This window comes from Heterocephalus glaber, unplaced genomic scaffold (genome assembly GCF_053883595.1).
Source record: "Heterocephalus glaber isolate CG9 unplaced genomic scaffold, H.glaber_assembly_v1.0 deba00001504, whole genome shotgun sequence".
NCBI classification, from domain to species: domain Eukaryota; kingdom Metazoa; phylum Chordata; class Mammalia; order Rodentia; family Bathyergidae; genus Heterocephalus; species Heterocephalus glaber.
Genome location: NW_028258324.1, coordinates 59,394,614 through 59,419,857, shown reverse-complemented (window position 1 = coordinate 59,419,857; position 25,244 = coordinate 59,394,614). Strand labels below are relative to the sequence as shown.

The following is a 25,244-nucleotide window of genomic DNA, read 5'->3' as shown; positions in this document are numbered from 1 at the left end:
AAGATCATCAGGACTTATGTGTTTTGCAAATTTCCATGTTCTTCACTGTTTTTCCCCTCCACAGAACTATGTGTAGCTAGAAACTAAAATAACTAAAGGAACATTAATTACTTTTTATGTGCCATAAACTTTGCAGGACAAATTTGTATGTTGCCTCATTTAATTTTCCCATCAAGATTTATTTTGTAAGGCCGGGGATTTAGCTCAGTGGTTCCGCTGCCTGCCTCACAAGTGCAAGGCCCCAAGTTTGATCCCTGGTACCAAAAAAACCACACTCTCCTAAGATTTATTTTGTAAAATAAATATAGCTATCCTCATTTGTACCAACAAAGAAGGACAAAGCTCAAAAAGTTAAGTCACATCACCTAATAGCCAAGATCAACAATTATGTCTTCTAATGCTTTTCAAGTATTATACAGGATTCTCACGACAACCCTATGATATGGGCACTAGTGTTATCTCTTCATTTCACAAATGAGGGAATGAAGGGAAAGGGCTTATGGGAGTTACCTAACACTACATAATTAATGGTAAAGCTGAAAAAGAAAACAAGATGCTGTGTGTGCTGGTGCACGCCTATAATCCCAGCACTCAGAGGGGTTCAGGCAGGGAGATGGAAAGTCTGAGCCCAACCTGGGCAATTCAGCCACCTAGTGAGACTCTGTCTCAAATAAAAAATAAAAAGGGCTGGGATGTAGCTCAGTGCAAAGCTCTCTGTTCAATCCCCAGTAACACTAAACAAACAAATAAACATACAGTGTGACTCAAAAGTCCATAATTACAACTACTATATCATTTCATATCTCAAAGACCCGATAGGGCTGGGGATTTAGCTCAGTGGTGCCGTCGCCTGCACTGAAAGTGCAAGGACCTGAGTTCGACCGGGGGAAAAAAAAAAAAGACCTGAGCACCACGTCTAGTTCTGTTTGAATCCAAAGACATTTGCAAGTCTAAATGTTGCCTCCAAATTCCTAGAAAAGTGTTTTTAAATTGATGATCATTAAGAATTCAGTTCTTGGGCTGGAGATTTGGCTCAGTGGCACCCGTGCCTGCCTTGCAAGCACAAGGTCCTGAGTTCAATCCCTGGTACCAAAAAAAAAAAAAAATTCAGGGCCGGGGATTTAGCTCAGTGGTTTCACCGCCTGCTGAGCAAGCACAAGGACCCAAATTCGATCCCCGGTACCAAAAAAAAAAAAAAAAAAATTCAGTTCTTCCTTTCACCCTGGAGCCACCATCTTCTAGTAATTTGCCAAAATGACAAACACAAAGGGAAAGAGGAGGGGAACCCAGTGTACTTTCTTTAGGCCTTTTAGAAAACATAAAGTTGTAGGCTGGGGATTTAGCTCAGTGGTTTTGCTGCCTGCCCTGCAAGCGCAAGGACCCAAGTTCCATCCCCAGTAACAAAAAAAAAAAAAGAAAGAAAGAAAACATATGGTTGTTCCTTTGGTCACATACATGCAAATCTATAAAAAGGGTGACATTGTAGGCATCAAGGGAATGGGTACTGTTCAAAAAGGAATGTCACACAAATGTTACCGTGGCAAAACTGGAAGAGTCTAAAAGGTTACCCAGCATGCTTTTGGCCTTGTTATAAACAAGCAAGTTAAGGGCAAGAAACTTGCCAAGAGGATTAATGTGCGTATTGAGCATCTTAAACATTCAAAGAGTCAAGATAGCTTCCTAAAATGGGTCAAGGAAAATGATCAGAAAAAGAAGGAAGCCAAAGAGAAAGGTACCTGGATTCAACTGAAGCACCAGCCTGCCCCACCCAGAGAAGCACCCTTTGTGAGAACCAATGGGAAGGAGCCTGAGTTGTTGGAACCTGTTCCCTGTGAATTCATGGCATAAACTGGGCACATAGCTCTGCCAGGCAGCACCTAATTAGTGGCTGAGGGCCCTAAGCACTACTTAAAAATAAAAAATCGTCCTGTGTTGTAAGGATGGTTTTCTTAATTGAACAGGTGCGTGCTGCCTTTACCTCAATGAAACAAATACTTGGAGCAGATTCTCATTATACCCAGTTAATTGTGTCAGGTCTTCACTCTTCAGTGTTTTTCTTGCTGAAAGATGTGAGGTATTGTCCAATGTATAACCAAATGGCCAAATATTTATGAAATATTTATATTGAGTTGAAGATCCTCTAAATCACCTTGGGGATAAGATGTATCAAAATAAATGAGTCAGTATATGGCATTTCAGTTAAATAAATTGTTTAAAGCAAAAAAAAAAAAAAAATTCAGCGCTTTCCAAAGTCCTTAAAGAAAGAGGGCCTCATCTTCAGAGCTTACTCTGAAGTTAGGCATGATGCCACACGCCTGTAATCCCAGCACTCAGGAGGCTGAGGCAGGCAGATCACTACGAGTGAGGCCAGCCTGGGCTACATAGTGAGTGCAAGGCCAGCCTGAACTACATAGGGAGACCATGTACAAAAAAAAAAAAAAGATGTACTCTGAATAGAAAAAAAAAGCTAACCTAAGCTAACTTTTCCACTGAATTTTGAAAACATCCAACAGGAACACTGAGGGTTTTGTTGCTTTACTTTTGTTTGCTCGTTTTGTTGTAGTACAGATTGAACCCAAGGTCTTTGCACTGACCTCCATATCCAGCCTGATTTTTTGTATTTTGAGACACTGTCTTGTGTAATTGCTATTGTCCAAGCTGGGCTGGAACCTGCAATCTTCCTGCCTCAGCTCCCAGGATGCTGGGATTATAAGCATGTGCCACCATTCCCAGCCTTGTTTTTTGGGGGGGACAGGGTCTCCCTACATAGTCCAGGCTGGCCTTCAACTAGCAGTCTCGTGCCTCAGCTTCTGGAGTCCTGGGACTTCAGGTGTACACCACCATGAGAAACACTGGTTTGGACACATTGTTCAGAGATATGTACACAGTTCTAGAAGGCAGAACTATCAACATATGAACATTTTATGCCAATTCTTTTTTTTTTTTTTGGTACCAGGGATTGAACTGGGGTCCTTACGCTTTTGGGGCAGGCGGCAGAACAATTGAGCTAAATCCCCGGCCCTTATATGCAAATTTTGATTAGATCTTTTCCAATGTGACCACTAGCCAAGAATGAATTCTGATTAAAAAAAAAAAAAAAGAAGAAAGAAACAAAAGAAAAGAAAAATGAGGCTCAGAGGAAAGGAGTTCCAGTGTTTGAGAGTACAAGCTAGGTGTATACTTGAAAGGTTTGATTTTTAAAAAGATGATATCAGCGGCACAAACACAAGGACCTAAGTTCCATCGCCGGTACCAAAAAAAAAAAAAGATGATATCAAACCCCACTGACTCACTTGATAATTCTGAAGCACCTACATTATTTAAATCACTGCAAATGGAGTAGTTGCCAAAGACAAAGCAAAGCCAGTAAGTATTATTGGATTCCACTCATTTTCATAACTCAAAGACTATTAGAATGCTTGAGGAGGATAAAGAAAAAGAAACTCTACACCAATAAAGTTTATACTGAAAAAGCTACAATCAAAACTACCCTTCATAAACACAAACTGGCTGTCTACACAGTAATGCTCAAAGGGTATTCAAAGGATGAATGACATATTTTGCCATTATTTCTCAGGTGTGTGCTACAGTGCTCCTATGAGGAAAATCCCAATGACTCTACCACTATCTATTAACTGATCTGCTAATTTTGTTTCCTTGCTTTCACCTCTTGTTTACACTTCTGTACTGCAAGGGTTTTTACATGAATTTTGAGAGGGAATTCTCACTAACCCTGCAAAGAAAGTATTTCATTCTTCCATCCTATTAGTAATTTAAAGTAAAAATAAATGGTAGTAACAAAAAGTTTAAATTTAAGGAACAGGATGAAAAGTCCAATTCAAAGAGAATCAGAGGAAGAAATCATGATTTTACGCACAGAAAAAAAAAAAACACATTAATTCTAATTACACCAATCTCACCAAGCCTAAGCGATTCATTATCATTCTGTTGATACACTGGTTTCTAGGCAAAAGGATTTCAAAAAGAAAAGGACAGTCATTGTAATGGAGCCCACAGAATGTCAGCTTCTGGTTCAGTGTAAACAATTCCTGCATGGGGGCCCGGGAATGTAGCTCAGTGGTACCGGGCCTGCCTGGCAAGCACAAGGTCCTGAGTTCAATTCCTGGTACCAGAAGGAAGTCAGACACTTACTGAAAACACTTTTGCCTTGGCTCTTTTTCTTCCTTTATTCTACGTATTTTTATTTTTGGGAAGGAGAGCATGTTTTTTAAACCAAAACATATTCAGGGGGAAAAAAGCATCTTTACTGTGTTTGGCTAAAAAATGGTCCTCTTAGATGTCCACATCCTAATTCCTAGAACTGTAACCTTTTATGTATAGTGTTTGGCCAAAAGGACCTGCAAGTATGATTAAATGAAGGGTCTTGAGTGGGGTGATTATCCTAGTGGGCCCAATGTAAGTACAGGGGTCCTTCTAAAGGGAGGGTCTTGGGAGAGTAGGCAATACAGAAGCAGAAAGCAGTTTAAAGACATAATGCTCCTGGTTTGGAAGGTGGCAAAAGAGGCTGAGCCACAGAAAGCCACACGACAGCTCTAGAAGCTGAAAGGCAAGGAAGAGATAGAATCTTTGAGCAACTCCAGGGGTGCAGCCCTGCAGATAGCTTGCTTTCATCCTAGTGAAACTTAACTTGGAATTCTGACCTTAAGAACTATCATATATTTGTGTTGTTCACAGCCATTAAATTTGTGATCATTTGTTAGGTGAGGAAACAAACTGACCTAACTTCTTGATGATTTGCTGTCCTACCCAGCATTTATTCATTCTACTGACATCTATGGTTTATCAGGCACCAAGTGAAATGTTCTAGATTAAAAATAAAAAGATGATCGATTATTCATTCTAATCATTGATCATCTAATGCAAAATAGGAAGAAAAGGTCCAAAGGGGTAGGGGTAGTGGGAGGGCCAGGGGAAAGGAAAGAAGGGAAAGGAAAAATGCTGAGAAATGGAAATAAAGTCTTTGTAAATAGGGAAGGGTGGAGGGGGTGAAGGGAGGGCTAGGAATGGGGAAAAAATAAGAACAAAGATGCATTATGTAAAGGTACAATTCCCAATGAGAAATGTAATTGTGTTGTATACCTACAATGTACCAATAAAAGAATTTAATAAAGTGAAAAAAATAAATAAATAAAAAGATGAGCCAGGCGTGGTGGCACATGCCTGTAATCCCAGCACTTGGGATGCTGAGGCAGGAGGATCACCTCAAGTTCAAGACCAGATTGAACTATATAGGGAGACTCCGTCTCAAAAGAGCAAACCAAGTTTTGTATTAAGTCTCAGTGCTGCCCCCCAAGAGCTCACAGGCTGGTAAGCGTCATCTTCTCCCTGCCTACCGAGTGGACACAACTATTTCCTCCCAACAAGTGATGCCCTAACGAGGCAAAGAGAAGACTTTTGCATACCTGGTCATGGATGAGCCCATGGTAGAGGATGCGCTGCATGTCCCTGCAGAGCCGCTCCAGGCCACCATACTTGGACCAGACGTTGGGGCTGTTGGCTGACACCAAGCCCTCCACAGTGGTCTTCAAATTGCCCAGCAGCTGCCAGTGCTCCCGCCTGCAATTACAGCATAGTTGGTTAACTTTATGGTACCTGATCTTGATCATATCAGAGGAAGTCTAAGTCAAGGAGTCTCCTGAGCCACGTGCTAATATTGTCCCCATTAAAGTTTCATCTGGGCAGAAGACTCAACTATGAGAGGATAAAAGTTGTACAGAAAACTAAAATTAAAAACAAACCAAAACTCACATTTACACAGTACATTATGCTTTGCACATTATTTCATCTACCACCTTATTCAATCCTCACATAGGTAGTCTACAACTCTGTTTTTAGGAGTGTGATGCATCAGGACCAGAAATCTTTTTTTCATCTTGTTTTGTTTTTGAGACAGAGTATCACTATGTAGCCCAGGCTGGCCTTGAATTTACTATGTAGCCCAAGCTGGCCTAGAACTCATAGCAATCCTCCTGCCTCAGCCTCCTGAGTGCTGGGATTATAGGCATGTACTGGCTTAGAACCAGAAATCTTATACTAAAGAAAAAAGCCAAAACACCATTTTTTATTCACTATGTTTCCAAGCACTAAGAATAGGATAGGGAAGGATGACAGAAAGTGCTTTTATATACTGACACACAAATATTATAGATAAGAATACAGATTATCCATAATTTTTTTAATCCATGATTTTTTAAGCTAAAATTGAGACAAATCTGTTTCAAGTTTGCACTAACCCTCTTTGGGTAACACTTCAGAGCAGTCGACTACCAACTCGTCACCTAGAACAGTGATGGCAAACCTTTTAGAGACCGAGTGCCCAAATTGCAACCCCAAACCCACTTATTTATTGTAAAGTACCAATGCTGCAATTAAACCTGAATACTTACTGGCCGTGCAAAAGCTTGGAGAAATCGCAGCTCGTAACATCGTCTCCTAGTGCCCCTACTCCTTTGGAGCATGCGCATGGCCCAGATGTGCACTGTTACAGACACTTGGCGGCAGGGTGATACTGGAGCATCCTTGTCTAAGTTGCCCAGGCTGGCCTCAAATTTGAGGTCCTTTTGACTCAACTTCCTGAGTAGTTAGGTACAGGCATATGCCACTGTGCTCTGCTAGAATCCTTTCTATCAAAACTCAAAACTAATCTCTTTTGCACATTTTCTAAGCTATTCTAAGAAAGTGGATGAGTGAAGCCAGGTATGGTGGCACACACCAGTAATCCCAGCACTCAGGAGGCTGAGGCAGGAGGACCGCTATAAGTTTGAGGCCAGCCTGGGCTACATAGTGAGTTCAAGGCCAGTCTAAACTACACAGTGAGACCCTGTCTCAAAAAAAAAAAAAAGTGGATGTGTAAAGTAAAGGCAGACAATAAAATCCACAAATAAAATTAACAATAGATATGGCACAGCAGTGTCATCTAGTATATGTGCTGCCGAAGCAAGCACATACAGTGTCATCTAAAACTGGAGCTCCAGACAGATCTCACTTTGGGTTTTTTGTTCTAAGGGGTTGTGATCAAGAATGCATTTGAAGGCTAGAGATTTAGCTCAGTGGTTTTGCCGCCTGCTGGGCAAGAGCAAGGACCCAAGTTCGATCCCCGGTACCAAAAAAAAAAAAAAAAAAAAAAAGAATGCATTTGAAGCCGAGTGTGGTGGCATACACCTATAACCCTAGCTGTGAGTTCAAGGCCAGCCTGAACTACATAGGCTCTGTCTGAAAAAAACAAAGAATGCATTTGAATTTGGAGACATCAAGTATTCATAACCCTATTTCATTTAACATCAGAGGCAACAGACTTCTCTTGCTCTATTTCTATGCCAGATCTGGGAGGCATCAGAAGACAACTACAATCCACATGGGAACAAGGTGGTCCATGGGAACAAGGTGGTCACCACAGTGTCATTTATTATCATACTGCGAGAAACTGCCATCATAGGGGTCAACTCTGCTAACTTTTGCTCAATGGTTCTGCAACTCCTACATGTCGTCAGGGCTAACGCTCTGGTCTAGAGCACTGCCACGGTGCACATTTCAAAAGGCTACCGGCAAGTCTTTCTGGACTTAGAGCCAGTCTGGTTCAACAGGTGACGCTGCATATCTGTGGTGTGATGTATCCTATATTTACCTTATAATGTTCACTGTCTGAGGATAAATTACAAAAGCAGACATCAAACACCCTATCATTCCAGGGCTTTGCTTCCAAAATTATACAAAGAACACTGGAATCCTAGAAACTTTGGGCATCAGATCTAATAACTTCTTCTCCCCATGATAAAGTGTCTCTGAGATCCCAAAGCTACAAAAGAATGTGGCTCTTATTCGACAATACACACCAAAGAGTCTATATTTGGTATATGCCCATATAGAAGAAAAGGAGACCTTTTTAAAAAACTTAAGGGGATGAAAAAAAATTGAAATGTGTTATGTACCTGTACCAACTCCCCACCATGAATGTAATCATTATGTACTGCAAATATGTACTAATAAAAATGAAAATTAAAAATTGATTTACATAGGGAATCTGTTCGTGTCTTCACCATTTTCAGATTCTCTGTCCTATTGGAACACTGATCACTGTCAGAGAGTTAAGATACTCAATTCAGGGGGCTGGGGATTTGGTTCACTTGTTCCACCGCCTGCCTTCCAAGCACAAGGACCCAAGTTCGATCCCCGGTACCAAAAACAAAAGATACTCAATTCAACCGAAGCCCATCGACAGTGCTTGGATTAATCCATTCCTCCCTGAATCCTAGATGCAAGTAAACAGATTATGGAGAATAGATCATGTATCTCTGTCCTATTCTTTCACATTTTCAGCAAATGAGGACAATTTGCCAAGATTACGAATGTCTGGTCACAATTCTGTGGATGGCCTTACCCTGCACGCACATGTAACCTTTCCCTGGGCACATTTGAAGCCTCTGAAGGATATTTAGGCTAAGAGGAGCTCTTAGGAGAGACACTTTTGCACATAATGGTCCCCCTTTTTCATCTTTTTTTTTGGGGGGGTACGGGGGATTGAACTTGGGACCTTGTGCTTGTGAGGCAGGTGGCGGAACCACTGAGCTAAATCCCCAGCCGACCCCTTGGTTCATCTTAAATTAAAAGCATGTCTTCCTAAGGCCCTTACCCTGCCAAGGAGGAAGTGACTTGATGGCGGGAGACAGCATAAATCCCATCGCCACGTGAATCATTTTCATCACTCACAAGGAAGCCTATCTCAGAATAAAGCCCACCTATTTTCTTCTGGGAAGATTCTGACTTCATTCCTCCTTTATGTAAGGAGGAATTGCTTATATAACTCAGTTTTCATAAATGCTAACTCAGTGTTAAGCTTTCCAAATCACAATAAGAAGTGACACTCAAGAATAAAGGCTACAAAAAAAAAAAAAGAATAAAGGCTACAAATTTTTTTAAGTTGTTCACCATATAGTTAAAAATAACTAATCACTAAAAATAACTTAAATACATAAATAAGTGAAAGTACTATGCATGAGGGTCAATGTGAGAAATATATTTGGTGAATTATTCACCACCAGATGCTCTCCTTAGTAGAAAAAGGAAACAGTTCCGGTTTATTGCCATAACCTCCCACACGGTGCCAGGAATCTAGAACAGGTCAAGTATTATCTGAGATCACAGCTGAAGGTCAGGTTGTACCAGTCAAGTAATGATTTGCTGCCTGAAATAGGGGAGAGAGATATGATAACCACACAATGAAATTCCACACGCATAAAAGGACTGAAATTTTTGATTAAACAGCTTCTAAGGTTAAATAGCACATTGAAGTATTAAAAACAAATATAAAGTTACCTTTATGATCTCAACATAAAAATTCTGAAAAAAAAAATACACTCATTGTGGTTACCTCTGGTGAGAGGAGGCCAATGTAGAGAAAAGGGGAACTGTTAATAAAGCAGCAATGCTCAAACAAGAAACTGGAAAGCGCCATACAAGAGTTTTTAAATGCCGACATGTCAAGAGCTTCATATGCTGAAAGCCTGCGGTCAGGCAAGCCTCTGGGACTTGAAGTGCCAGAAAGCACTTCCTGGAAAGAAGTAATGGGTTCCTCTTCAAGAAAGAGAAAAACATAATGAAAAAGAATAATTATTGGTAATACTGAGGTAGCGAGACTTCCACACTTAATTTGTGTTTAATATTTCTTCTTATCTGGCTATTTTTCAATTTTATAGTATTTAACTTGTAGATATACAGTTTATTTATGCTGCTTTTTAAATGAATAATATCATCACAGAAAAAACATCCTTGACTTCATGATGGAGTCTCTTGGCTCCGGGACACCCAGGGGCACCTAACCACTGCCAGGTGCTGCCCCCTAACGGCACACAGTGGACTCTTCATACCCAGCAGGAGATAAGGAGGACACACAGGCACGCTGCCTAAGAAATGTGCCTCACCAGCACAGTGAATTTAGGTGACACTGAGTTTACTGTATTTCAACAATGAGCAGAGTTAACAAAGGGTGGGAGAATTCCTTATCCAAGAATTACACTAGCCACAGAGGACATGCAGACTTCTCAGTACAGATTCAAATATTCTCCATCATCTGGCCCCAGTCAAAACACCAACTTTCCTGCCCAGTGTTCCTCGATGTGAACCGAGTCTACTACCTGGCTCTGTGACGCCCATGGCAGCTTCACTCCTCCTCCTGTGACTCTGTCCCTGCAGACCTGTCCCATTGTGAATCCCTCTCTCAGAACCCTACACCCATGCTGTCAATGTCCGTCCTCCTCATACTATGAAAATTGTTCATTAATGGCATGTCTTGTTTCCTTAAGGAGAGGAGCCGTGGGTTTTTTCTATTTCCTTTTTTTTTTTTTTTTTTTTTTTAATAAAAAGTAGCAAGAAAAAATGGCATGCAGTGGGAAAAGAATAACCACCACAGGGCCGGGGATTTAGCTCAGTGGTTTTGCTGCTTGCTGCGCAAGCGCAAGGACCCGAGTTCGATGCCCAGTACCAAAAAAAAAGAATAAACATCACAGTCAAATGACTCTTAGCTCTCTATAAATTAGATGTGCATTCTTTAGTTTCAGTTCCCTTGTAAAATGGAAATAACAACTGCTTCTCAGGGTAAAGTATAACTGACAGTCTACAGAAAGCATCATCACGGAGCAGGGAATAGTATTTTCCTCTTCTCTGACCTTTTTGCCCTTTGAACTCCATTGTATCAACCTCATGAATCTAACTAAATCAGGAAGGGCACTTACAATAAACCTCCTTACTTATTCTATTGCAGAGAAAGTACTGCCAAAAATTCTGTGAGATCAGATAGTCTGCGACATCACTGTTCTCTCACAGCACTCCACAACCTGAGACTCAACTCCACTTAAACAAAGATCAAATGCCTCTAGGTGAGCAAACTCCAAGGCTCTGTTTATGCTACCAGCACCTTCACTGAAGCAGCAAAGACTTCCTCAATACTGGATGTGCCTTGTCCTTGGCAGGGACTCAGATCTGCTTGATAAATGGTAAAGGTTTGACTGCATAATAATAAGACTGATTTCATGCAGCATGTAAAAAAGCCAATCACTTTACTGTATATATTGTCTGGATGGCAGAATGCTTCAGAAACAAGATAAAGGAGGCATACAAAGCCACTTCAGCAGCAAAACCACAGAAGGAAAACTGATGTTTCAGTCTTCAGTTTTAATACTTGAAAGTAAAAGGTAACTATTATTAGAACTAAAACCAAACTACATTAAAAATTGCTAAGCGGGGCCGGGAATTTAGTTCAGTGGTTCCACCACCTGCCTTGCAAGTGCAAGGTCCAAGTTCGATCCCTGGTACCAAAAAAAATAAATAAAAATTAAAAATAAAAATTGCTAAAGGAAGGAAACAGCAAAAAAATTACAAAAATAATTTTTAAAAGATAATAAACAAGTGTAGTGGCACATGCCTGTAATCCCAGCACTCAGGAGGCTGAGGCAGGAGGAAGGCAAATTTGGAGCCCGGGCAATAATAACAACAACAGGTGTGAGGTAAAAATAAATCAATGGAATAAACTTAACCTTTTGTGTGTGATGCTAGGATCAAGCACAGGCCCTCACTCATGCTACACAAGCACTCTTTCATTGGACTATACCTATAGCCACTCCTCAACCATTTAAACAAGAGTCCATCAAAGAAAAACAGCACGAAACTATGATGTTAATATCAAGGTTATATTCAAGGCAGGAATCATTTCAAAAGACAAAGACAGAATAATGAGGACATAGTCTAATAACATGGCTTCAAAATACATAAAACATTCTATATAATCCACATATACCAATCAAACAAAATGGAAAATAACCCAGGCACAGGAGCAACCGCCTGTAATCACGGCTATGCAGGAGGCTTGGAAAGGACTGCACATGAGGCCGGCCTGGGTAACTCAGTGAGATTCTGTGTCAAACAAAAAATAAAAAGGTCTGAGTATGTAGCTTAGTGCAGGGCCATGGACTCAATCCCTAGTACACCTCAAAAACAAACAAAAACCTGCAAAAAGTATAGAATAAATAAATAGAAAAGTAAAAATGGAAAGGAAAAAACAATGGGGTTTAACATTCAAATCATGAAAACAAAAAAAAATATTAGAAGAGCTAAATGATACCTATGTAATTAATAAAGTTGACCTATTACATCTGAAAAGCAATATCCTATAAAACATTATTGAAAAGCACCTCTAGAATATTCACAGAAACTGGCCTCACACAAAGGTACATACACAAAAATGTCAAGAAATCCTCTAAAACAGGAATGGTATAGACCATATTATGTGGTCAGCAAGCAATATGACCATAGATTAAAAAACTGAACAGATAGAAAAAAGAAAATAAAGCCCTCGAAAAAATTTTAAATTCTCTTATTTTTTTCAATTTTTATTTTCATTAGTCCATGTTCGGAGTACTAATGATCACATTCCTTATGGGGAGTTGGTGCGTGCACATAACACATCTTAGTTCTTTCTTACGTCCCCTTCCTTCCATCTCTCCATCCCCTTCTCTTTTGCAAAAGTATTATCTCTTTGTTTCCTATTATCATTCTTTTATTTTGTTCTTTATACCTTCAATTTCTCATAGAAGAGAAACCATGCCATGTTTAAGCTCATGTGTCTGATTTACTTCATTTAACATTATGGTCTCAAGGGGCACCCAATCTCCTACAAATGGCTCTTTATGCTTCTTTATGTCAGTGTAGTACTCCATTGTGCGTAAACACCACATTTTCTTTATCCATTCACCTGTTGATGGACATATAGGGCACTTCCAAGATTTAACTGTTATGAATTGTGCTGCTATAAATACACTTCATGGATCACTGTAATACGATGTTTTTAACTCCTTTGGGAAGATACCTAGAAGGGGAATAGCTGTGATGAATGGAATTTCTATTTTTAGCTCTTGAGGAATCTCCATACTGATTTCTGTAGTATTTGCTCTAGTTTACATTCCTACTAGCAATGGAGAAAGGTTCCTTTTCCCCACAACCTCACCAGTATTTGATTTCTTGATGATGGCCATTCTTTCTGGAAAGATGAAATCTCCATGTTGTAAAACTCTCTTTTAAAGGATTCTTGAGGAAGCAGAAAGAACACCATGGCCTTGAAGTAAGGTAGAGAACAGCATTTGGCTGTATTGTGCTTTGGATCTTCAATATCCTCCAAGGACCTTGTTTCAAAGGCCTAGTACCCAGCTGATGTCATGTGGGGGAGGCGCAGGCCCTGAGGAGATGTGGCCTAGAGGAAAAATCAAGGTCACTGGGGTCCTGCCTCTGAAGGGGGTCCTAGGACCCTGGCCCCTCCTCTTTCTTCTTTTACTTCCTTTTCCACCATGAACTAAACAGCTCTGCTCCAAGAGCTTTCTGCCATGCTGGTCTATCACACACGGTCCCAAAGTGACAAGGCCAAGGGACCATGGACGGAACCGTGAGCCAAAATAAATCTTTCCTTCCATTTTGTTTTTCTGAGGGAAGGGCATCACTGGGGATGGAACCCAAAGCCTTCACACTGAGTGACATCCCAGCCCTTTATTTTCTTATTTTGAGACAGGGTCTCACTAAGTTGCTAAATTGCCCAGGCTGGGCTCAAACTTGCAAGCCTCCTGCATCAGTCTCCCAGAGTTCTGGGGTCACAGGCATGCACCACCATGCCTGCTCTTTGCTCCTTATATGTTGACTGTCTCAGGTAAGTTGTCATAAAGATGGAAATCTGAATAATACAGGTTACTCCAGCTTTCTTTTCAAATACAACCAAATAAGAAAGCTCGTATGATGACAAAGTCTTTAGAAATGATGGCATTCTACTACCTATTATCTAGTCAAGAATTAATCGTCTCTTTCACAGGGTGCTATGAGTTTCACAATCTTTATTTTTGTTTTTTTTTCTTTTATGAGACAGGATCTTGCAACATAGCCCAGGCTGGCCTCAAACTCCCAGTGATCCTCCGGTCTCAGCCTTCCAAGTGCTGGGATTATAGGCATGCACCATCATTCCCACCTATCCCACAGACATTCTAAAATAATTTGCCAACTCTCGATTTAGTTACTACAATTTTGAATTTCCTTTAATAACCTTCCCTCACACCAATCAAGTGTATATTAAACTCCAGTGAGGCTGAGCCAGAGGACCTAAAAATATGTAAGCATGTTGGGATAGCTGTTTCCAGAAAAATACAGATTAATGTCTATAGCAGCACTGCAGAACTGAACTTCTCTGATGCTGGGTGCTCTCTATCTGCATTGTCTGGCATGGCAGCCACCAGCCACTGAGACTTTGAAGAACCTCAATTCTGGAGCTGAGGGTGCAGCTCTGTGGTTACTATGCTTGCCTGGCACATCCAAGGCCCTCGGTTCAATCCCCAGCTCGGGAAAAAACAAAACAAAACAGAAAACTAAATCAGAACGGCATGACTAAGGAACTGAAATTTTAAATCTGATTCGATTTTAATTAATTTAAACTTAATTCCTAGGGCCCTAGTGCAGCCTCCTCTCAAGAGGATCTAAATAATCTGACCCATTGAGATTTCTTGGTTAAATCCCCCCATAGCACAACTGTCCATGTCCCATTCCTCCTAATAATACTTAAAACTTGGAATTTAAATTCCCCTGTGGCTAGTAACAATCATATTGGGCACTTCTGGACTATAATCACCCAGACAGGCTGGTGAAACTTGTGAAAGGTTTTTTTAAAAGAAGAAGAAAAGGGGCCGGGGATTTAGCTCAGTAGTTTCGTTGCCTGCTGCGCAAGCGCAAGGACCCGAGTTTGAGTCCTCGGTACCAAAAAAAAAAGAAAAAGAAAACATCCACCTCATAGAAGTGATAAAGCAATAAGAAATAGAAACCACTATGGGGAGAAAGAACACGGTAAAAGCTCAGGCTAGGGTTCAGCAGTTAGCTTATTTACCCTCCCCACCCTGGGTTCTAACAATAGCAGCTTTTCTCAAAGGTTCAAGGCTACAATTCTGGGCTTTTTTGGTCCTAATAATTGAACTATCACTATTGGACAGCTCAAAAATCATGTGATTGGGCTGGGGGTAGCTCAATGGTTAGCTCAATGGTTCCACCACCTGCCTCACAAGCACAAGGTCCCAAGTTCAATCCCCGGTACCAAAAAAACAAAACAAAACAAAAATCATGTGATCATCCTGCTTTGTTACTTGTTCTATATAAAGTGTCAACCCGCAGCACACAGAGAAAATGGAAAGAAAGGAATAAAAATAGGAAATGAAATAAATGTGGAAATAATGAAAATGAATGAAGAGAAGGGGAAAAAAAAGAGGCCCTGCCAATAGCAAATGTACCCATGGCACCTGCCCAACTGTAAGAGGCACAACCAAACTGTTGTTAATGGGGCTTTTTTTTTTTTTTGGTTCTGGGGATCGAACTCAGGTTGTTGTGCTTACGCAGCAGGCGGCCAAATCACTGAGCTAAATCCCAGGCCCTTTATTTTTACATTTTTTTTTTTTTTTTTTTTTTTTACTTTTTTGAGACAAGGTGTCATCAAATATCCCAGGATGGCCCTGAACTGCCTCAGCCTCCCAAGTGCTTGGATTACAGTGATGCACCACCACAGTTGGTAAGTGTTTTCATTCTTTGAATAAATATTCATTGAACACCAACTCCACATCAAGCAATGTGTTAAGGCACTGGGGTTACAGTGGTTAAAGACAAAGAATCCCCATCTCCCAGGCAATTAAGGATGTAATGTGGGAAATAGGCAGTCATATAACTACAATAGCTATGACATGAGCAATGCCTCAATAGGGAGATGGTAAGGACAGGCCAGGGATGCCTTCTCAAGGAGTGTCACTTAAAAGGGTGACTCAGCTCTCCAGGCAGAGGAGGATGTTGCAGGGAGTGCACAGAATCAAGAACGCAAAAGGCAAGGATGATGTCATGATTCTATAACTAGGAGCTTCTTAGGGAGGACTATGCAGACTGAATACTAGGATGAGGAGCTCTGACTGTATTCTGTTTCCAATGGGAAAACCAATGAACATCCCTGAGCAAAATACTAGAATAATTGTTTCTTTTTCTTTTTATGAGACAGGGGTTTTTTTAGTTTTTTTGAGACAGGGTCTCGCTATGTAGCCCAGGCTGGCCTCTAGCTCACAGCGATCATCCTGTCTCAGCCTCCCAAGTGCTGGGATTACAGGCATGCACCACCACACCAGGCTTGAATTTACTGCTTATAGTTGCAAGAATTCATGGCCCTTGATTTTGGTGACAGAACTCTGATTTTCCCCAGGGGAACCACTCTACCACTCATTCTAGACTATAAGACCAAGGTCTCCAATGATCCTAGGATCCAGCGACCATCTTGCGCTGCACACATAACAGGCCTGACCCAACAGCATCTTCCATACTTTCATCACAGGAATGGGAAACAACTTAAAGCAGTACAAAAAAAGCTGGCCCCCAAGGTTTTCTCTTCTTTTCTTTTTGGTTTGCTATATTAAGTCTGCCTGAGAATGAAACCAACACATCAGGAAGCAGAGACAGGGACAAATACTTAACTGTGAGCACCTAGATGTGGCCATCCCTGAAGCAATGCTATGCTTTGGATTTGGAGAGATACAAACAATGTATTGTACAAATGGAGAAAAAAAGAAGGCTTCAGGAGAAAAAAGAGGAAGAGAATTCACAGAACCTACTGACTGCCTGATTATGGGAAGTAGAGAGGGAAATATCAAATTTCACTGAGGTCCTGGCTTGGTTGATTGAGTGGAAAAATATTAGTAACTGAGACAGGGAGCAGAGGAGAAGGCTTTGGCCGGCTGAACGACCTCAGCTCAGATACAAAAAAGTGTCTTGCTACTTAAATTCTGACTTTATCTAGATGACTGTAGTAGGAAAAGAGGAATACATGTAAATTCTGAGCCCAGATGCAAACTCCACAGCCAAAGGCAGTTCAGGGTGGCAAAGCAATGAGAGACAGACCACTCCTTCAAATGGTTAGCTCTTTTACCTCCAAACTGGCATTTAGGACACTCTGGGGAAAGTTAAATATCATACCTTAGCACTATGGCATTTTGGTAGAAGCTAGTCAGCTATACGGAAAACAACACTCTGATGTAACTACACTCCTTGGGTAAAGTTAAAAGCTAGGTTGGGCCGGGGATTTAGCTCAGGGACACGGCGCCTGCCTCACAAGTGCAAGGTCCTGAGTTTGATCCCCGGTACCCAAAAAAAAAAAAAAAAAAGCTAGGTCAACATCCCAGGGTCCATCACTGCCAATAGTAACCCGGGGAGCAAAAACCTACCATGTTTCAAGAAAACTGGAGAGTGGATGGAAGTAGATAAGCCTATGCACTTAGTACATCCCAGGCACCCTATCAGATTTGTGCACATTGTTCTATCGAATTCTCACATGGCCCAGGTTGGAAGGCATTATTCCCATTCTAAAAGGATAAGTAACCTAACCATGACAAGTAGAGAAACTAGGATTCAAATGCAGGTCTATCTGACTTTAAAACTTACGCACATTTCACTGTATTTACTGCTTTCAAAAAATATATGGAAAAACTGTATCATTCATGCTTAAAAATGATGCCATCTCAGCTAAGAGTGGTGGCACACACTTGTAATCTAGCACTCCAGAGGGTGAAGTAGGAGGATCACCACGAGTCTGAGGCCAGCCTGGGCTACATGGTGATTTGAGGCCAGCCGTAACTATACAGCGAGAACTTGTCTCAAAAAAACCAAAGTAGGCCATTTTTCCTTCTCTCCCATGCCATTCTTCCCTTCTGCTCATGCCATTTCCCTTTCTACTGGCATGAACCTGCTATCTCTGAGCACACCTTCCAATTTTTTTTCATTGGTTTATGCAACTTTATTGAAGAAAAATAAATCAATTACTAGCAGAGCTATTAGTTGATCATTCATCCATTGACAACTTGCATCATTTGCTCAGTGCTATATTAAACAGTGTATTGGAAGATAGATTAACTAATAGCTCCAAGCCTCCTAACAATTTAAATGAAAATTACAAAATGTTTTAAGACCCTATTTTGGAATACAAAGGGTGTATTCCAATTTCCATTCTCTATAGAACAAGAACAGGTCATTCCTTTATTGACATGCATAAAATACATCACATTTTCTGTTCTGCTGATGCTATAAATTCAATACCAATTCTCCAGCCACCATCAGTTAGGAACATAAAGTATATCACTTAACCTCAAATCTCTAACAGTGGAAGGCTTAACAAGAATGGATGCTGCTAGAATAATGCTGCTTCCTTGCCGTGACAACTGAGCATCCATCTCCTCCCCTCAGGTGGCTTCTTCAGCAATTAGAGCTGTGAGGAATGGTTGAGTCTTATAACCAAGTTAGAGTGAAGACATTGGCCACACAATACACATGCTCCATTTTTTAAAAAAATTCTAAATCTTGGGCAACTGTTCTCTTGTAACTACTTTAGTTTCTAAAAGCAGTTATTGTCCAAAGCTGGACAAGTCTTCTCAGATGAGCAAGTGAATGGAGGGAGGTAAACAAAAGATAAAATTTAAAAAGATGAGGTCTGATAGGGGAGCAGCCGGATAAGAAAATCAAAAAAGGAACAGTAATTTAAAGTTTATTCCAGCTATAATGCAGGTTATTCTGATTTTAAGGTAGCATCACATGGCACACTTCTGAGTCCATTCTTGAGATATTCTGTTGTACTCGTCTGTTTGTTTTATAGATCCCTGCAATCTCTGGCACTAGGGGGTCATCTGGGTTTGGATCACATAGCAGTGAACAAATGGATAAAAGAATTTTAGAAATAGTTACAGCAGGAGGCCACTGTGATCTTAGGATATCGAGACAAATGCTGCCATTACTGTTAATATTTGGATGATAAATTCTTGTTGTAAATGCAGCCTTAGGTGGTTTGAAAGCATAGTCTGTAGGAAAATGAATTGTCAAAAAGAATATACCATCTCAATATGGACTCTAATTAGGTCCCATAATTGTCGCTTGCCAATGGAACATGTCATCCCCAACTGGGCCTGCAGGACATTGTGCTGGAGGGTCACAGGGCAAACTACTAAGTTCCTTATTAGTCTGCTTCAGTGCCATGGTCCGTGCTGTCCCGGCCCTTGGAGTCCGCCTGTGCTCGGTCCTGCCTCATCTGGATGGTCCTTGGCTCCCAGAGGCTCAGACATGGCCCTTTGACTATGCTGACTGGAGGTCGCGCTGGGCAGGCAAGGGTTGGGGGCAGGTCATGGGCCAAGGGAGCACACCTTCCTATTTCAGCTTTATTAAATTAAGGTGCTCTTTTCACAGCGTTGTGTGCAACAGCCAATGTTTTATTTGTTGTGCACAAAAACTTGGAAACTTGTCCTGGACTCTATTCCTCATGGTAACATTCTTGGCAACAGCAGCCAGGAGGTAAAAAAGAGGCATGAAGACCATGGAGACCTCGACTCTCACAGGGATTGCCTCAGCCACTGAGATATATTTGATCCCACACAGGCTATCTTAGCAACTTGCACCATCAGTGCCCCCAGTTAATAAAGACCACCCCCTGAGCCCACCCTAGGCTAGGTCCAGGTCTGCCTAGTATAAGGCCCCAGACTCAGGGAACTCAACACCTAAGCCTGCTACTATTCTACCCCTTCGAGAAGTGTCAGGTGTAGATGGTAGTGTCTGAGTCACTTTTCCAGTCATGGATATTCAGGGATGGAAAGAGAAACTGGGTGATTCTCTGAGGACCCTGAAGAGTTTGCCCCCAGATTCCATACTGACAATGGCTTTTGATCTGACCCGGCAAGATGTTCAGTTCATCCTGGTTTCTTGCTACACAGCAATAGATAGAAGAACGGATTATAAGAGCTGCAAGATAGGCCAATGTAGAAGTCTTCGCAGCTGTACCCAATGATAACTAGCCAACTGATGCATTACTTGAGCCCCAACAAGGGCCTGGGTGGGATTATAAACTGGGGAGTGGAGAAAGCAAAAGGAAGTTATTCTTACTGTCCATCTTAGCAGATATGCACCAGGGCATGCCCAAGCTTGTAAACTATGATAAGCTCAGGACTATCAATCAGGGCTCTGATGAAAATCCAGCTGCTTTCCTGCACTGGTTTGAAGTGGTGCCCCATAAATACACTAATTTAAACCTGGAGTCTACAGTGGGCCAAATTATCATGAGGCAGTATTTTATTAGCTAATCAGCTCCAGATAACAGGAGGACTCCACAAATTCCAACAGGGTCCACAAGCTGGAATATGTCAATTGGTTGATGTGGTTTACATGATCTGTAACAACTGTGATGCAGTAGAGGAAAAAGGGGAGTTGAGTAAGGAAAAAAAGCAGGCTAAAGCTATCCCGGCCTTAATAAAGGCTCACAATAAAGCCTACAGCACCAAGGGGAACCCAGTTAATCCAAAGAGTGATGGAAGCAACTCTGAACGCTTCAAGTGCAAGCAACCAGGGCACAGGGCAAAGGCACTGGGCAAAGGAGTGCCCCCCAAAAGTGCCTAGTCCTTGCCGGGCCTATATGAACATAGATGAGGACCCCTGGATTGAAGGAGGGACTGCCATTGTTCCTAGGAGGGGATGAGGTCATCCACCACCATAGTGGCCAGGGAATGACAGTGCCCAAGGTGGGCTGTGTGGCCCCAGCACAAGGATATCCCCATCACCTTACCATAGGCTCAGGGAACTGTGGATGCAGCAGGCAAACATTGTACTTCTTTACAATATGGGGGCAACTTACTGAATTCTAACTTGTTATTGGGGTGACTTATCATCCCATTCCCCAGCTGTTGTGAGTCCTGAATGAATTAACTGTAAGTTTTCTCTACTCCCACTCTCAACTGTCAATTGAGAGATTTCCTTTTCCTGCCTCCATGGTAATACCAAAGTGCCCCATACCAGTAATCAGAAGAGATATACTCTTCCTCCTCAAGGCCACTCTACCATTTAAATTCTGACACCTCTTGTCCTAATTGCCAGGGACCCAGCCAGCTTGGCTCCATTGGCCCTGATTCTCTGCAAGTTGATCCCCATGGATGGTATGATGGCACCCCAAGGAGGGCTGTCAAGGCCATCCAGTAATCATTCAGCTGAAGGACCCTAAACTATGTCCTCACACAAGGCTCAGTGTTCCATTTTTGGAACATCCATAACAATGGAACATAATAAAATTTTTTGTCTTCAAATTCTTGTTCCTTGAATGTTTCTACGTAACATATGTGAATTTTGTGCAAAAAATTTTAAAAATTGCAGTCTTCGACATAAATCAGTTAAAAGAGAAGTAGGTGGGGGTAAATCCCATAATTGATAAATTTTTAGCTACAGGGCTGCTGGTGTCATACCAGTCCCTGTACAACAAACCAATTTTACCAACAATGGTCAAGCCATTGGGAAAATGTTGCCTTGTGCAAGATCTCGGAATCATCAATGAGGTGGCTATTCACACTACTAGCAGATCCATTCACCCTCCTTGCACAAATCCAGGGAGACATGAACTGGTTTCTGTCCTTGATCTCAACGATGCCTTCTTTTCTGTCCCCATGGATCCTAGCTCTCAATACTTGTTAGATTTACCTCTCCAGGGTAAAACCCAAGCCACTTGAGGCACCAGGAAACAGACCACAAACTTTGTACACCTGTGAACCAATAGATGGCCTCAAGTTTCTTTTCAGAAAAGAAAACACCAACCAGCTGGGCATAGTGACAGGCATTCCAGAGGCTGAGGAAGGACGATCACTTCAAGTTCGAGGCCAGCCTGAGCTACATAGTGAGTTCAAAGCCAGCCTGAACTGCAGAGCGAGATCCTGTCTCAAAAAAACTGAAAAAAAGAGAAAACACCAACCAATCTGCTGAGTTAGATAAGTAACCCATTTTGTTGCTAAGTAAAATCAGCCCCATCATGGAAACAGAATCCCTCCTTGCATGTCTTATGTAGCTAGTTTTGCTACTTTTTTTTTTTTTTGTACCGGGGATCGAACTTGGGTCCTTGCACTTGCGAAGCAGGCGGCAGAACCACTGAGCTAAATCCCTGGCCCAAAAGGCAGTCTCTTTTTTATCTTTTGTCTGGTACCAGGGATTGAACTCAGGACCTTGCACTTGCGAGGCAGGCACCAGAACCACTGAGCTAAATCCCCAGCCCGTTTTGCTACTCTCTTGCTTGCCACAGTTTATCCATACGTTTACTATTGAAAATAATTTGTCTTGAGACTTAAGAGACATTTCTTCTTGCGTGGCACTAATTCCTAATTGTGTCTTTCAGCAAACTGGACAGGAACATGCAACCTTGTTTTTCTGGCTCCGGAGAGCAGTAACTTTTTTATGCTTCTCATAACCTATTTGAACCAGGCATACTTAATCTCTTGGTCAAATTTGTTTCTTCTTCTTCTTCTTTAACACCCCTTAAACCATGAATGTGATGGCCTCACTGAGGACCAAAACCAACCTCCGCACCCACAGCTTATCAAGAAACCCTTGCAGTAGGAGCTGGGCTCCCTTAGCCCCCTAGATCAGACAGATCGAGAGTTCCTTGGTCTCTGCATAGGTCGGGCCAGTGCCCCTATTCAGTTGGAAGTTGCTACAGGAGATGGACAATCTTTCCTGAGCAGCCCTTACAGATTTTCAGGGACCAGGTCTCTCAGACCAGAATAATACAGATAGTACAATTGGGGCCATACTCTCTACTCACCTGACTCATCCCAGGGCCAAACCCCTGACCTTTTTCCTGGGCCCAGTGGCCTCCAGGTGGAGACAAGTGCAGTGGATACAGCTGACAGGACTCAGCATCCTGTCAATCATGCTCTGAAAGCCCCAGTGGGAGGCACCCTAGGCCCTGCTCACACTTCAAATCTTTAACCCCATTCTGCATCTGCACTGTTTTCCTTCTCACCAGCAAAGCTTTGTTAAATTTTGCTGCTGCTTTTTCTGTAAAAATAAATTAATTAAATTAAAATGATGTCATCTCAACAGAAGACTGTTTCTGAATTGGGTGTTGTAGTGGCCACAGAAAGGTAATGTTTGCAGTGATCCAGCCACAAAACCTCAATTCTCAGGCACAAGGCATGTGTTTACTCGTTGTCTGTCTGGAGCTAAGGAGGCCATCAGTACCACAAAGCTCCACTGAACAACACATTCTCAGTTAAACAAGCACCAACAGAATATGGCCTTTAACAACAACATGAATGACTTTGCAGGGAAAATCTCATTGCCAAAATTAAGTGGGTTTTTTTGTTACCAGAGATCGAACTCAGGACCTTGCACTTGCAAAGCAGGTGGTGAGCTAAATCCCCAGCCTGCCAAAATTAAGTTTTGACTGAAGTTCTTTGGGTAAGAGACAAGCATAGACAGTCATAGGAAAGGATGCCTGCAAGGGAGTTGTCCTGCTGGCCTGAGTGATTGGCACAGAATGGTATCAAATTTAACACAATCTCATGTATTTCTTTTTCACTACCAGCATACTAAGAGGCAGCATAGTAGAGATATTAAAAGTACAGACTAAGAGGCAGTTGTGGTGGTACTTGACTGTAATCCCAGCACTCAGAGGCTGAGGCAGATTTGAGGCAAGTTTGAGGCCAGCCCAAAGCTACAGTGAGTTCAAGGCCAGCCTGGACTACATACCGAGACCCTGTCTCAAGAAAAAAAGTAGAGTTAAGGCAGATTGCCTAGGTTTGAATCTCAGTATGATTTGAAAAGAGGTTAATTATGGTGCCTATCTCATACAATTGAAAAGAGAGAATATGTTAATATTTGCAAGGCTCTTAAAACAATGCCTACAATATGGCAAATACATGTTAAATAATGCAGATCCAGCTAAAAAGAAAAAAAATTGAACTTGTATTTCTGAGAACCTAGCCTGACCCATATGAAACAGTAGTAGAAAATCAAAATAACCTTAAAATTTGTTTAGAATTTACAGGGGATCTTTTACACGAATCATTCCACAGACATCTGGAGGAAGAATAAATACCCAAATATACATAAGCAGAAACTGAACTATGGAAAGGGGAAGTAAGATGTTCAGTTTCACTTAATACACACATCATTCAATGATCTCATGCACAAACCCAAAATCCAGTCAGTCAAGGTTTTGTTCAAGGGGCCCCAGGATATCTGTGCACATAAAAGTGGTGTCACCCTTAAAAACCACAAAATTGCCAGGGATTTACCTCAGTGGCACTGCTCCTGCCTCTCAAGCATATGGTCCTGAGTTCAATCCCTGGTACCAAAAAAAAAAAACCCCACAAAATCTTCACCCTAACACAACATTTCAATTCTCCCCTGAGGATACATTCTCAGAGGTAACTATTCCTCCTCTATTTTTTGGACCTCAGCTGCTCCTGAAACCATGACTGTACCTGAAATTGTTTCTAAATGTCAAACAAGACTCCTTTAAATCACATTCCTATTATAACCTATCCCCATCCCAGCCTTTATGAGGTTAAGACCACTTTTTGTTGTTATTGAAGTGCTGGGGATGGAACCCAGAGCCTCCTGCAAGCTAGGCAAGTGCTCCTCCACTGACCTACACTCCCCAGCCCTAAAATCAGTTTTTGTTTTTTTGTTTTGTTTTGTTTTTTCGGTACCTGGGATCGAACTCAGGATCTTGTGCTTTCGGGGCAGGTGCGGTGCCACTGAGCTAAATCACCGCCTCCCTGCCCAGATCAGTTATTAATGAAGCAAGCTCTAAAGAGACTCCAATAGATCATTTAGTCATCGTAGCTTTTAAAATTTTAAGTCCTGAGGCTGGAGATGTAACTCAGTGGAACAGCATTTGCTATCATGTGCAAAGCCCTGGGTTCCATCCTCAGCCACACACACACACACACACACACACACACACACACACGAGCGCGCGCACCTAATTTCTAGAATTTTCAGGCTTCCTGACAATAGTTCCACATAAATGTGAACTTGTTCAGTTTGCATTGTGGGGATGAAGTGAAAGGTCTGGAGATAAAAAGGAAATGACAAAGATCCTGCTACTCTGATAGGGACTCAGCATTGAAAAAGGGCACGGGGCGGGGGGGGGGGCCGCGAGGATTTAGCTCAGTGGTTTCGTCGCCTGCTGCGCAAGAGCAAGGACCCGAGTTCGATCCCTGGTACCAAAAAAAAAAAAAAGAAAAAGAAAAAGGGCACGGACACAGTTTCTGGTCTTAGCAGCAAACACCAATCTCCACCCAATACAAACTCGCTTTTCGTCCACAAGCCCTCCTCGACTCCTTCCCCACAGTCATCCTTACCTCACCTTCTTCCTAAACTACTTGTAA

General features: G+C 41.8%; 1 protein-coding gene and 1 pseudogene across 7 annotated transcripts in view; both read right to left on the bottom strand.

The window, feature by feature from the left end:
• Positions 1-25,244, bottom strand: part of Rubcn (rubicon autophagy regulator) — a 66,769-nt gene that overhangs the window by 31,397 nt on the left and 10,128 nt on the right. For 5 of the 6 annotated variants that reach the window (XM_004834671.4, XM_004834673.4, XM_004834672.3 and 2 more), the window contains exon 2: positions 5,424-5,577. In XM_004834671.4, the coding sequence (XP_004834728.1) occupies positions 5,424-5,577 (154 nt within the window). Of the gene's footprint in view, positions 1-5,423; positions 5,578-6,407; positions 7,234-25,244 lie in introns of those variants that run through there. The other variant, XM_021254864.2, reaches the window with a different exon arrangement.
• LOC147825372 (ubiquitin-conjugating enzyme E2 D3 pseudogene) lies at positions 7,240-25,239 on the bottom strand (annotated as a pseudogene). The gene has a single exon (XR_015441000.1). The product of XR_015441000.1 is annotated as a ubiquitin-conjugating enzyme E2 D3 pseudogene (transcript).